At 41.5% G+C, this 15,230-nt stretch overlaps 1 protein-coding gene across 2 annotated transcripts in view; it reads right to left on the reverse strand.

The window, feature by feature from the left end:
* LOC148527265 (phosphatidylinositol 3,4,5-trisphosphate 3-phosphatase TPTE2-like) overlaps window positions 1-15,230 on the reverse strand; it is a 102,525-nt gene that overhangs the window by 53,402 nt on the left and 33,893 nt on the right. For both annotated transcript variants that reach the window (XM_088469227.1, XM_088469228.1), the window contains exons 2-4: window positions 12,417-12,486; window positions 3,991-4,065; window positions 1,710-1,757 (exon numbers count right to left, since the gene is read on the reverse strand). In XM_088469227.1, the coding sequence (XP_088325353.1) occupies window positions 1,710-1,757; window positions 3,991-4,065; window positions 12,417-12,466 (173 nt within the window). In that variant the 5' untranslated portion in view covers window positions 12,467-12,486. The remainder of the gene's footprint in view (window positions 1-1,709; window positions 1,758-3,990; window positions 4,066-12,416; window positions 12,487-15,230) is intronic.

Here is a 15,230-nt window from a genome sequence, read left to right on the forward strand (position 1 = left end):
ATGCACTTCACAAAGTTTGCGTGGAGTTAACACACATCGACGCAATGCCCACAACTTGCCATTTCTATTTGAATTACCCAAGCCATTCCAGTTTTTTGTGTAAAAATATCCTGTGATTTGCATCAGTGCTGGATTAACAACAGGACGGCTGGGGCGATCGCCCAGGAGCTCCCATACACAGGGGCCCCCCACACAGAGCTGTAGCATAACATAAACTGGGATCTCTTTTTGGCATAATGTGAACTGGGTACCTGATTCAGACCCCCTCGCTAGGATGTGTTCGCACACAGCCAGCCGATTGTTTGCGCATGCATCGCAGTGCGCGTGCGGGAACCAGTGCGAGCGATCAGGAAGCGTTCGCTCACTGTGCATAGACTGCCCGGCAGAGTGAGTGACAGGAGATGCTGTTTGTGGGTGGTGACGGGCTGGCCACTAGAAACGGGGGAGTGAAGGTATGAACGCAGGCGCGCCTGAGTGTCTCAACGCCGTTTCAGAGGCGTGCATAATTAAGAGGCAGCGGCATAGTACACGTCACTTGGCTGTATTTTACACTGAACAGTTCGTAGTGTTTGCGGTAGGGTATGGTCAACCACAAGCGCTGCGTATGCAACCGATGGTACTCGATGTTACCGATGGCTGCATACACTTCCTGGAGATGACGTGCTCAAGTGGGCGTCTTAAGACAGGCTGGTGGGTGTCTGCATACACAATGCGATCGCATGCTAAGACATAGTGGCCGTGCTAATGCCTTGCCGTGTGTTCGCCTCCCAGGAAGAATTTGCATACGCATCTGGCGAACGGGTCTGAATCAGGTCCTGGGTATACTACAGTGTGTCGCTGCCTCACGGTCTCTGCATTTGGCTATTGGGGCACCTGGTACGGGTATGCAGTCAGGAAGCCGACGGTCGAAATGCTGACCGCCAGCTTCCCGACTGCCATATCCCGGCAAGGTACTAATGAGGCGTCGAAATCCAAATGCTGCGAGACCAACGCCCGGCATACCGAACGAAGGTAAGCTGGGCGGCGCTGCGGACAGCCGCGGGGGGGTGGGGGAGGGTTAGGTTAAGGGCTCCTGGGCGGGACAGAGTTAGGCACCCCCTGGGAGGGTTAGGCTAGGGGAAGGGGAGGTTAGGTTTAGGCATCCCCCTGGGAGGGTTAGGTTTAGGGTGAGGGAAGGGGGGTTAGGTTTAGGCACCCCTGGGGGGAGGTTAGGGTTAGGCACTTGAGGGGGGGTTAGGGGTAAGCACCCCCAAAGAAGGGTTAGGGGAGGGAGGGAGGGATAGATTAGATACTTATCGTGTCGGGATCTAGTCCTGTTGAGCTTCCGGCGTCGGTATTACAGCTGCTCGGCTGACGTCCAGCGAGATATCATACCGATCCCCTGGTTCGACACATAACAGGGTGCAGTGCTGTCCTGTTATGGCTCTGCCTGGGGCCTCACAAAACTTAATCTGGTCCTGATATGCATGGAAAATTAACGTGGGAATCACAGTATGGAACTCACGGCTAATTGGATCAACTCTTATATTGGCCGGGTATTGCATGTAACAGTGTTAAGATATTGAGAAAGATAGACACATATGGGATCCCAAATCTACAAACTCATCTTTTTGTAACTTAAATCCTTACTGTCACTTGGTTAATCCATCTGGAATCTACTTCAAAGAGTTCTGCATCTTTACAACACACAGAACGTCTGTATTTCCTACCTGAATCCAAATGACATCACAAAGGGAGAGATCACTTTCTTCAGCTTGCTGGAAAATCAAGAGAAAAGCCAGTAAAAATCCATACAGGATACAGTGGCTATTAAATGTATCTACTCATTTCCAAACTTTACTTAATTATAATTAATTGCATATAAAAAAAGAGATAATAATTGGTTGTATAAGTATGCAATATAACAAAATAAACCCTGGAGAAGCTATTCAGAGGTCATACAGTATAATACGTAGACTGGAGTCAACCAGTGTACAATTACAGTGTGTCTATAGATCAAAATAAATAGCCCTGTCTGTGAGAAGTCCTACAGAGCTTCATCATGAATGACTAAAGAATAAATCAAAGCAAATTTCAGTTATTGAAAAGCAGGGAAAGCCATTAGTAAGTTTCAAAGACTTTTAATATTGCCCAGAGCACTAATGACATCTTACAAAGTGACACAACTGTGAATTTGTCCAGAACAGGCTGCCCTCCAAATTCAGCATCTACACGAGAATGGAACTTGTTAGGGAGGCCACCAGGAGGAAAACTTGGTTACAGTCTCCCATGGCAGAGATGATGGAAACTGTCCATAGGACACTGGCCAGGGCACTTCACAATTCTGTACATTATGGGGAGAGGGCAAAATATATTCTTGAAAAAAATGCAATTTTGCCATATAGCTTGTGGGAGATCCACATACGAAGTGGAAGAAGAATCCTTTTAACTTTTTGACCTCAACAAACTATCCCAATTTAGAAGTATAATGACCAATAATATTTCTGTGTTTCATCTTTTCAGTCCCTGTGTGCCGCTTTTCCTTCCTGCATGCAACCACACATCGCAGTTGGTGCTGACCGGGCAGTGTAAAGACCCCATACATTGACTGTCTTCTCCAAGGTAACTGATTTGTATTCATAATTCATCATCACTTTAACGTGCAAAAACATAAAGCATATTACAGTGATTATAAGGCAGGAGAGGCGCACGGCCTACAGACCTATGATATCTGTTACCATGCAGGACTGTAATTGTACAGAGAGATGGAGATTGCCTAATAAACTTGCCAGATAAGTACAGTATGTAAAAATTAGACATAAAAGACCACAATAGTGGGCAAAAAGAGAATAATAAGTGGCCAGATGGAAAAAAATTATTTTTATTTAACTAGAGAACCCCTTAAACAGTTTAGAAACTGTTAGAGAATAGTATGGAAGCAAGACCTCTAGAAATCTCTAATGATAAAATGCAGTATGGTTGTTGTATAATTCCATGACATGACAGGACTTCCCTTCTCCCAGCCTCCTACCTTCCCTTCCTCACACTTTCCCAAACAAGTACTTCAGTTGTGTTACCTGGGCAGAGACCTTTGTCGTTTGCAGCCCAGCTTTTGTCCCAAATTACTAGTCTCTCCTGGCAGGACAGTATGGCAGCCACTATTCTACTCCAATCACAGAGCCTGATTCACTAATGATCGCAAATGCTAAAACATAGGCAGTTGGACGATTATTGCGTACTGCTCATGCGAATGCATCACAATGCGCGTGCGCTAAGGCACCACTGAGATCATGGAGATCCATCGCAGAGTGAGTGACAGGTTGTCAGCGTTTGGGGGAGGTGACGGGGGAGTGGTCGGAGAAACGCAGGCGTGCCTGTCCATTTGAACGCTGTTGCATGGGCGTGCATAAATTAGCCATTGCGATGGCATACGCAGCTTGAGTACTTACTGCATGCAACGAGGTTGGCAATTTCTAAGTAAGGTCAGGGCTGCTGTAATTCTGCGCGAGGGTTCGATGGTACGAGATGATACCGATGTATACACAGGACTTCAAGGTATTACGGATGTGAGATAGCGGTAGTGGGTGTCTCTATGCTGGCAGTGTGACGCCATTGCGATTGCAGTCATTAGCATATTTCGCAGCAGACCTGCGTACGATTACGGAGCTGCAATCGCAATAGCGATTGTTACTGAATCAGGTCCCCTGTTTCCTACATGGACTTAGCAAACAAACAAGTCTCTTCTCATACCCTTAGATATTGAGGAGTTTACAGCCTGACATGTGTCAGAGAGAGACCTGAGACCTTACATTCATTGATATCTGCATAATGGCCTCCAGCGTGTTGTAAACCACCACTCCATCACAAACACATCCCCTATATATATATATATATATATATATATATATATATATATATATATATATATAGCAAATAGAAGAGTAACGTTCACCCACAAAGTCCTACTTTGCGCCAACACCATTATTGTGCTGTGTGTCATATAGAACTTACTTGTTCCATGTTGGCGGCTCTTCCGCTTCATTCTTCCCATCATCAATCTGCACTTTCTCCTCAGTTTTGCTGAACCTATTGTTTAAACATATATATGTATTATACAGCAGTGACTTACGTACATTGCAGCATTGTACAATTTTTATTCAGGCCAATCAGTCTTTGCCCGAGTGTACGATCAGTTCTCCCAACTGCTCCACACAGACAACCAAACACACACACTCACCAGAACCAATTTAATCATAAGCTGTTTACCCTACCCAGAGCCGTAACTAGACTTTTTGGTGCCCTGTGCCAGAAAGAGCATTGGCACCCCCCTCATTTTTCAAAGGGACATAATGCACCCAAAAAAGGGCCAGGGAAGAGATAGGAGAGGCCAGGAAATGCTGGGGATCAAATAAGATGAAATAAGAGGAAACTACAAGCAAGAATGATAATAAACAGAAATTTGACAGGCCCAAACAGCACCCCCTGACCTGTGGTGCCCTGTGCCATGGCACCGGCCGCACTACCATAGCTACAGCCCTGACCCTACCAGTATGTCTGGAATATAAATATTTTATTCCTTCCCATCCCAAGTATTTATTGCATCAGCAAATAAAGGTACGTGATTAGATTTGTATCATGTGAATTTAAAGTGTTTAGTGGTCCAGAGCTGCCTGGGGCAAGTGCTAAGAACTATCTGCGTAACACAGCAAGGGGGAGATTATACCATTTAAAGAGCACAGCAACCAATCAAATTCTAGATACCCAAAACCTGCGGGCACGTAATGCTTCTTTATATGCACGCAGGTTTATATACATATCCACTTAGCTCATTCCAAGGTCCACACTTGTATCACGGTCTTTGGAACCCCTCCAATGCTTAAAAGCGAAATTTTGAGGCTTGGTGGGTACTTTGGTAAAGGCGTTGGATAAAAACATGACCTCAAGTTACTAACCTACTACCATTTTAGGACTACCCCAGTTGCATACGCAGATTGGGGAGGGGGGGTCACACTAAATCATATAACCCCAGCACTCAAGAGTTGAAATGTAGAAATTTAGAGCATTTATGTTAGCGTGTATAATTCTCCTAATAACCTGTCAAATTTACCATGCTGGTGTGACAGGGGATTAGGGACCCCTGACACTGATAACAACAACTCTCTTGAACAAAATAAAGACAACATTGTAATGAATGTTAACACAGATCAGTATTTATAGTCAATATGAACATTTCATCACTATTTGTCTTATAAATTGGTCTCTGTTCTGTTTATACATCTACTTGAGTTCTTTGTAGACCTTCCTATGTAAAGACTGTCTCATTAACTACTGGGTTCATTGCATAAAACAGTTTAGAATTGTTCAAATGTACATGTTCCTCAGCCTTTATCATCTGTATTGTGTTTATCATGACTATAAATATGTATAATTGAGACTACTGTGTATAATAACCTACTTTTAAGTATTAGTTTTTAACCCCAACTTTTTAAAAGTATGGCAACATGGTTTCTATAACACTTATTAACAGAGCTTATGAAGGAATAAGGAAAATATTTTGGATTTCTCATTATTTACTGTAAGAATGAGTGAAGATAAGAGAGGGGACGCATTGTACCTAAATGGTGGGTACTGAGGAGTAGGATATGCTGACATCCTGGAATGCTGGGCAAATATATGCTGGTCATTGTTGTGCGTTATTTTATGTTACTATGCTGTGCAATAGACATATGGATCTTCAAATAAGAAAAGCAACCACATTGAGGTATATAGCACCCCACACCCAAACACTTTCAAAATAAGTTCCATAGACTGTACACTTCTGCAGACTTATATTTGTAGTTCTTGTTGCAGAATAACATTTGCTTTAATGGATGTGAGACCTCGGAAAAGCTGTATCAGCATAATAAGTCACTGAGGTTCTAATAATGGAATATTACTCAGCTTCTTGAACAAAGTACAGGGTGTGCTAAGGACACAGGGCCTGATTCAGCTTGGATCGCAGTTGCTAATACGCAGGCAACTGGCCGACTGTCGCGTTCTGTGCATGGATATGCATTGCAGTGCGTGTGCACGAAATAGCTATTGCGATCGGGAAAGCGATCGCAGAGGCTACGAAGACCCATGGCAAAGTGATTGACAGGAAGTGTCGTTTGTGGGTAGTAATGAGTGGGTGGGTGGTTGGCCGTACGCAGGCGTGCCATTGCGTTCGCACGCCCTTGCAGGGGCATGCATAAATTATCCACTGCGATACCATACGCAGCCTGAGGTCTCATAGCGTGCGTGGCTCTTAGCAATTCTTGAGTAAGGTCAGCGCTTGTGCAAGTGTGCGTATGGGCCCGATGGTACTCGACTGTACCAATGTTTTCGCTATTCTGCTAAGCATTAAGGATGTGCGTATGGTGGAATGAGCGTCCTTATGTGGTGCTGAGTTTGCATTGCAATCGCAGTGGTTTGGCTTGCCATCTGAATTGAACTGCATGCGTACGCAGGATTGAGATCCGTAGTGAATCAGGCCCACAGTCCAAAGACTGACAAATAGATAATTTTCCAGTATCCACAAACTTTCTTACTGTACACTTGGATTTGTTTTTTTTCTAGATTTTATATATATATATATATATATATATATATTCCACAAAAAGAAAGCCTTTAAACTGCGCTAAATTTCACAATATATAAATACGTAAAACTAGAATGAACTCCAATCAATAATAGCTGCAACCCCTTTTTCCTTGACCCCCTGTTAGAAGGGTCTACACATCCCACACAACCAATATAAAAAAGGGTGCGCTTCAAAGATAATTATAGACACTTTTATGTGTATAGTCCTTATAGTATCACTAAACCTTGAATATAAGCCCAGTTAATAATTGGTTATAATTGACATAGATGAAAAAATTTTATACTTTCAAATAGTCACTATAGGCCGAAATCCAAACAGTCATTCACATAGAAATGTCCTCCAAAAGTCAGACGTTAGACTGATCTTCTTTAACGATGTTGATCCAGAATGAATCTTTATGATATTGGTGAACAAATGTAGTACTCCTCTCTAGGGTAGTGGAACCTTCCTTTATACTTGATCTAGAACAAAAAACCCTCGCACCAAGAGAAAATCACCCAAGAAAGTCAAAAGGCCACTATTAGTGTTGTACAAATATAAAATTTATTATAACACAATAATTAAAAGTCCATCTTTAAAAGAATTTTTTTTGGAAAAAGGTGGTCAATAATACTGTCCCACCTTATATTCTCCCACTGAGGTAAAGATGACTAACAGTAACACCCGACGCGTTTCGTCCCTGAAAGGACTTCCTCAGGGGTGGATCAAAATATTTTTCCAAATATGAAAATTCATAAAACACGAGGCTCTCAAGTGGACACTTTCCAATAATAGTAAAAGGTCTGGATTAATTTTCCAGACACCAAATTGTCTACAAAATCTCACCAAGTTTTTTTCCAAATGCACACACACATGGAGAGGAGCGGTCAGTGAGATTATTCCAGAGCAATTGTTAAACTAGTGTTATCCAGAATTTTGGAGATTGATTATCTGGAAGCACTGTCCATATCTGTGAGTTTCACATTTGGAAAAAAACTTGGTGAGATTTTGTAGACAATTTGGTGTCTGGAAAATTAATCCAGACCTTTTACTATTATTGGAAAGTGTCCACTTGAGAGCCTCGTGTTTTATGAATTTTCATATTTGGAAAAATATTTTGATCCACCCCTGAGGAAGTCCTTTCAGGGACGAAACGCGTTGGGTGTTACTGTTAGTCATCTTTACCTCAGTGGGAGAACATAAGGTGGGACAGTATTATTGACCACCTTTTTCCAAAAAAATTTCTTTTAAAGATGGACTTTTAATTATTGTGTTATAATAAATTTTATATTTGTACAACACTAATAGTGGCCTTTTGGCTTTCTTGGGTGATTTTCTCTTGGTGCGAGGGTTTTTTGTTCTAGATCACGTATAAAGGAAGGTTCCACTACCCTAGAGAGGAGTACTACATTTGTTCACCAATATCATAAAGATTCATTCTGGATCAACATCGTTAAAGAAGATCAGTCTAACGTCTGACTTTTGGAGGACATTTCTATGTGAATGACTGTTTGGATTTCGGCCTATAGTGACTATTTGAAATTATAACATTTTTTCATCTATGTCAATTTTAACCAATTATTAACTGGGCTTATATTCAAGGTTTAGTGATACTATAAGGACTATACACATAAAAGTGTCTATAATTATCTTTGAAGCGCACCCTTTTTTATATTGGTTGTGTGGGATATATATATATATATATATATATATATATATATATATATAAAGTTTAAAAAAAAAACATTTTTATAAAAAAAACTAAATTCTGCATTCAAAAACACACAAATAACTCACTAGGAACTTGGGTGCTTGGCCATATCGGATTTAAAATAAATAAATAAAAATTCTTCAATTCACACAGCACTGTTTATGGAATATACGAGGGTGGTTCATTAAGTAAGGTGACAAAACCTCTCACGTGTGTAATGTTCTCTATTTCACTCTAATTTCCCCCCAGGCAAGAGCAGGTAGACCACTGCTTCCCCTCACGGCCATTAGACTGCGCCTCATATGTCCCAAAATCAGTTATAAGATGGCGAGGCTGGCGGAAACATGGTCACACATTTAGGTGTGTAGTGTGATCAGATTTCTACGTCTAAAGGGCACATCAGCAGCTGTCAAAGTGTATGGTGATAACGTCACGGACACAGGTTTGGGTTTGGGGCACGTCCCTTTAATAACGTCAGGACAGACGTTTAAGATGAGCAGCGATCCAGCCGGCCAAGCACGTCCACCACAGATGACAAATTGTGCCGCATTGCAAATCTGATTCAGGAGGGAAGATGCAAGTTGCAAAGCACGTTAGCGATATTGCTGATGAACTGAACACTGGGTATTGTGCACAGCATCGTTCATGAGCAACTGGGGTACAGGAAAAAGTGTCCACTCTGGGTACCGAAGCAACTCACAGAAGTGCACAAAACTATTAGGACAGGAATGTCTCTCGTGCACTGGACACAGTACCATGAGGAGGGAGTGCAGTTCCTTCAGCGTATTGTTACAGGGGATGAAACGTGGGTGCCTCATGTGACACCGGAGACGAAGCAAGAATCCATGTCATGGAAACACGCATCATCCCCACCTTCAAAGAAATTCAAAACAACTCCATCAGCAAAGGAGGTCAGGGCGACCATGTTTTGGAACCACATGAGTGTGCTTCTTGATGAATTCCTCACCGAGGGAGATACTGTGAATGCTGTCCATTATTGTGACACATAGCGGAGGGCAATTTATTGAAAACAACCTGGGTTGCTGTGAACAGGCTTATTGCTGTACGATAATGCCAGGCCACACTCAGCCAACCGTATGCGTAAGTTGTTATGGCGCTACCATTGGGAGGTACTTGACCATCCTCCCTACAGCCCTGACCTGGCACTGAGTGATTTCCATCTCTTTGGACCATTGAAGAAGCAACTGGGTGGAAGGTGATTCGCAACCATCGGTGAAGGTCAGCAACCCGTCATGTCCTGGCTTCAGGCGCTTCACACTGATTTCTCCTATGCTGGGTTAGATGCCTTGGTGTACCGTTGGAACAAATGCTTAGACAGGTATGGGGACTATTTGGAAAAATAATCTGTACTATTGATACGTATATGTGCGAGCTGAATAAATTTACGCAATGAGAGGTCTTATTACCTTATTTATTGAACCACACTCGTATTATGTGTACCACCTGCTTTTGTGAAGTGAAGGGGGGCCTGCTAGTGTTACTAGAAAAAAATTAACAATAGCAACAAGAGCCACTAAGATCTCAAGAGAAAAAAGTGTAATATAACCTATAAAATTGTATATCTAGCCGCTCAAATGTCCCTAAGCACAGTTTGGGGCCTGGATCCACAGATACTAACAACCATTGTGTGTAAATATCAAATCCTTCCCACCCTCTGCCATGACCACTTTTATTTGTAATTATTTGATTAATTTTATTTTCCACTTTTCACTTTTTTTAATCACGTTATATTTAGCAAGACATGGCTGCTTAACATGAAACTGACGTTACTAAGGGGCTCAATTGTGCATAAGCCAGAACCCAATACAGCCTCTCAGGGCCAGTCCACCGTCGACTGGGCTACTCTGGAGCTGAAGGTATATCTGTGTTCCCACTTTTGAGTTCAGCCATTCTTCATAATGTAGCTTTTTATAGAGTTGTTGATTTCAGATTATTCGGCCTTCAATGTTTAATTTCCAGGTAACTCAGGTTAGAGGGAAAACTGGGGTAAATGTATTATAGTGGCACGCATTGTGCCGCTATAACTCTTCCTGCTTTGCCTCTTTACAGAAGCACTACCGATGAGATGCACAAACATCTTGGTCAGCCAGAGTGGGGGAGTGAAACCTGCCCCCCTCCGGCGATTCCTGCCGTAGCCCACAATGCATCAGTCTAGTGCTGACGTGCTGTGTCTCCCTTCCTGGCCAGCGCTAATGGGCATGCGCAGGATCTCTCCAACATCACGAGATGTTGCGTGCAGCCCAGAGACGCAACAGGGACAGTGACGTCTATGCTGTGGGGATAGGGCAATGACAGCTGCAGCTATCGGAACAGTCAGTGACACTGACCGTTCATACATTGCCCAGCATATCGGCACTGCTATCTTGTAGATAGCAGCGCCAATAATGACAGGGGCGCATAGCACCCCTGTCATTTAACACCGTACCCTACTTTAATACAAGGGGGAGAAGCTCTATCAGTGCACATAATCTGCGCTCCTCTCCCATATCGCCGGGTAATACATCTATCCATGTGCTTTTATGGAAGAAATATTTCTTACATGGCGCCGCTAGTACATAAAAGCCTAAATCAGTACCTGGAAGGTAAGTGTAATACAAGCTTACACAGTACAACTCACCATCAAAATTCTCCTGGCATACGAATGATTTGCTGGACATTGAATGTTATGGAAATGGACACCACTGTACTTCTAGCAGTTATTGAGCAGGTTTTCCTTTATCGACTAGTGCTCTCCTTTAGTATGTATCCGGCTTTACGTGGTTATCCTGCCACAATATATACTTTTTGAGGCAGACTGATTCCAGGGGGTAAATTTACTAATGGTCAGTTTTTATTATTATTATTATTATTATTATTATTATTATTATTATTATCTGGTGCCACAAATGTTCCGCAGCGCCTTACAAAGTACATAAACAAGTTGTAGACAAGCGACTTACAGAACAATACACTACAGGACCAGGACATGGATAATATATATTGCTACATTAGCGACCATAACACCCAGATAAGCAGCAGAGCATAAGCAGCCAAGTGTTAGGTGCCCTAGTGGGGAGTAAGAAGTAGATGAAACTAAAGTAGGGAGAAGCACAAGAGGGTAGAGGGTCCTGCTCGTAATAGCTTACAATCTAGTTTTAATGGACTTTAATACCCCAGGTGAGATGCATGTTTCAAAAGCTACAATACCTTGTGTTCCTCATTAAACGGACAAGTTATTAAAGGTAACTCTAAATGTAAACAAAGATCTTTTGTTTATGGTGTTGATCATACACCTATTGTTTCTAGTTTGGTTGCCATATAGTAGGTTTTATAATGTCTGACTAGTCTATAATTGCCATCCATTTGGGGGGGGAGAAAAAAAAGTGTTCATAACATTTCTCATTACTAACAAAAAAGACTACATCTGCATATATATGGTCAGTTTAAGTTACTGAAACATCTGTTTACAAAAAAGTGAAGGAAAATCCTGAACCATATGTCTTGGATTTAACCACAACAAACTAGCCCTTTGACAATAGGCTTCGGGTTTTTCTTTTTATAGCATCTGGAATGAAGAACAAAGCAGCAGAGAATGACACCACTGGCTGCAGTCATTGTCTAATACAAATTAAGGGCAGTACAGAGTGTACTTATGTACAGTAAACACCTAACCCAAGAAATTTGTACATCACAGCGCTGGATGCCGGAGCACTAGCCATCACTGTTTGAATACCAGACATGCGCTAACATGTAAATAAGCTTTACCAGTTTCCTCAGACATATTATAAGCACTATTAGCGAAATGTGAACAGGGGTCAGCACTACTGCGATGTAAATGAATCTCTACAAAATACAATCAATCTGATGCAGATTCATCCATACAGCGTATTTATGTATTGGGTAATATTTGTACAAAGTCTTTGCCATGTGCACCCAGTAGCTAACGGTACTTATTATACTCCAATTTCCTGGCATGTCTGGTGTCATACATGTGCCCACAAACGTTTGGCATTTGGAAAGGGAATACAAAGTGACAAGAAAATGGCATTATGTTTGTACAAGATAAGCAAACAGTGTTAATGGTTCACAAATGCTGTTTACATATTATCTCAGCTGACCACTCACCCATTGATTTCAGCGCCCTCTGGCCTGGGTTCAAATCTTACACTCGACATCTTTTCAATGAATCCAGGAGCTAAGACAAAATGGAAAAAAAATATCACTTAACCAATGTGAAATCACTGAGAAGTCTGAGAGATAAAGTACATATAGAACTAAAAAAAATGAGGAGGCGCTAATACGAAAGTAATATAATTGTAAATATGTAGCAGCAAAACAAATGACCCGGTATAAGCTCAATATGACTAATAATAGTCGCTACAAGTACAAAAAAAAGAAACGTTTTGCGCTAATATAGAAAGCAATACAATAACATTAATATAGCAGCAATTTATATGATCAGAAAATACATATAGAACAATATGCTTTGGAAAAAAATTATAAAACAGCTATAATTCAGTGACCCATAAACTCCACGTCCAAACCCTTGATGGGAAAAATCACAAATGGTCTGTCCACATTTGGAACCTCACCCATTCCCGTCACAGGTAGACTGCATATACTGAATCATCCACGTGCAGGGCTCCAAAGTCTGCAGCAGTTCAAAGCCAAGCTGCGGTAGCGCTGCGTGTACGTGACACAATGGGCCGTATTCAATTAGGTGCGAAAAGCCATTTTTGCAAATTTTTTGGAGAAAACTTCGCCTGAATATGATCTCCGTATTTAATTTTAGTTAGTTTTTGCCTATGCGAAAAGTCAATGCATTGAAATAGGCGATACTTTTTCTCCACAGAATAACAGAAGAAAAAGAGTGCAAAATCTATATTTTGGGGTGCAAATGTTGGAATACCACTCAGGACCCTTGGTGCACCTTCCCCCCTCAAAGGACAATTCACCCAAAAAAAAACAAAAAAAAAACAGGAACACCCAAAAAAAACACCTTACAAATCTGGGGCGAAAATGAAAAAAGTGGGGGGACAACTTCATAAACTAGCAAAATAAGCTTCTGGGGGTGTTCTAAGAAGGGGCCAAGTGTTTTTGGAATTGCTGATGCTTGTATGACGGAGGAATTTCACTTTTCCAAAAACTTCACTTGAGAGATAAAATATGCTAGTACCCATTTTCAAGCACCCCAAATTTGATGGAACTACTTATGTGCTCCAAAAAACACTGCCTTATGTCATTCTTCACCGCTTTTACCAAGACGCTAATAGTAAGCAATTACCACCACTTAAGTAACCTAACTAGTTCAATTAGGGCTAATACTAAACTACCATAATGATTTCCGAAGTCAGCCCATCTTTTTCTGGGGTACAGGTGATTCCCCCAATTCATCCTGCACTTTTTGTCTGTTTCACATTCGCCAGGTCCCGTCTTTCGCCTGTTTGGCATTTTAATACGGAGTAAATTGGGAGCGCGCACAAAAAGTTTTTGCGGCCAAAACAGGCGAAAGCAGCGAAAAGTCAGGCAGGCGAAACTTTCTCGCCAATGCAAAACTAATTGAATACGGCCCTATGTGTCTGTTTGTTCTGGCAGCTTTGCTTTCAGTAATTTAGTCAGCTCGTGACGTAGGCTGCGCTTGTGTAGGCAGTCCCGTGCAAGGTGGAGCTCCGGTGAGGTACGTATATCCAATAGCACCAGGAGGTGACGGTGAAGGAAGGCACTTGCAGTGCTGTACAAACCTCCAGTTAGGTCCGTTGTGAATATAACACCCGGAGAGATGTGGAGTAAAAGCTTGGAGGTCACTTTTCCAAAAATATGCAAAAGCAATAAGAAGTTTACTGACGCGTTTCGCATCCCAATGAATTATAGTCCAATGAATTACATCTGTTTTATACATTTTTTCCAAAGCAAATTGTTTTATATGTATTTTCTGATCATATCAATTATATTGTATTGCTTTTTTAATACACTATAAATAATGTTATTATTATAAACTTGGCGTCTTTTTCTGCCACATCGAATATATTTGGTCAAGATTTTATATTTATATATTAGTGCAAAACTTTTCTTTTTCTTATAAAGTACATATAGTAGGGCCACTTTATCTCTCTACAAGCTTTGATACATCTCCCCCAAGGTTAGAGTTGGTAGAGTTGTGTGTCCTAGCTCAAGACTTAAGCTGGGTACACACTAGATAATACGTCACCGCTGACATACTGTCCATGTCGGCAAGTGTGTAAGCACTATGAATGACCATGCGTGCTCCTGTGGAGCTGTTTATCGCATTGACAGATTGAGCCTATAGGCTGCTCAATTTGTCAATTAAATGAATGACCCCATGCTTTTGGAGGCGGCAGATGAACGACATATTGTGCTGTCGTTCACCAGATTGTGTGGTGTCAAACGACGGCACGATATGTCGTTCATTGCATTGTGCGTCAGCCGGGTACACACATTGTCTAGTGTGTACACGGTATTAGGAGAAGATTGCCGGTAATCAATCTGATTCACTGCCAGAGTAACCTCACTGACAAATGCCGGGTCACAAAATATGCAGTTCATACCTTCCACCATATTTGGAATCTCTCGTTACTAGGCTCTTAAATCACAGTCCAAAAATAAAGGTGCCCAGTATTTGTGTACTACATGAAAAGCAGGCAGCATGTATTAAGCATACAAAAAAAAAGTAAGAAAGTAATTTGCATTTGCACCTCTTGTGTGCTAATCTGATTGGTTCAGGTGCAAATCTGGCCCAGTATGATTCACTTCATATGTACAATTCAGAAATCAGAGACTAATGCTAATAGTTAACATGTTTTATTTAAACAAAAAAAAACACAAGTATGTTAACTTGATAGTCTTAACAAATTACATGAAACTGCTAATAAACATAGTTTCTCAGCTGATTAATGAAACATTTTTGACATTGTGTATATG

Source organism: Taudactylus pleione, unplaced genomic scaffold (genome assembly GCF_031769625.1).
Source record: "Taudactylus pleione unplaced genomic scaffold, aTauple2 ptg000089l, whole genome shotgun sequence".
Taxonomy (NCBI): domain Eukaryota; kingdom Metazoa; phylum Chordata; class Amphibia; order Anura; family Myobatrachidae; genus Taudactylus; species Taudactylus pleione.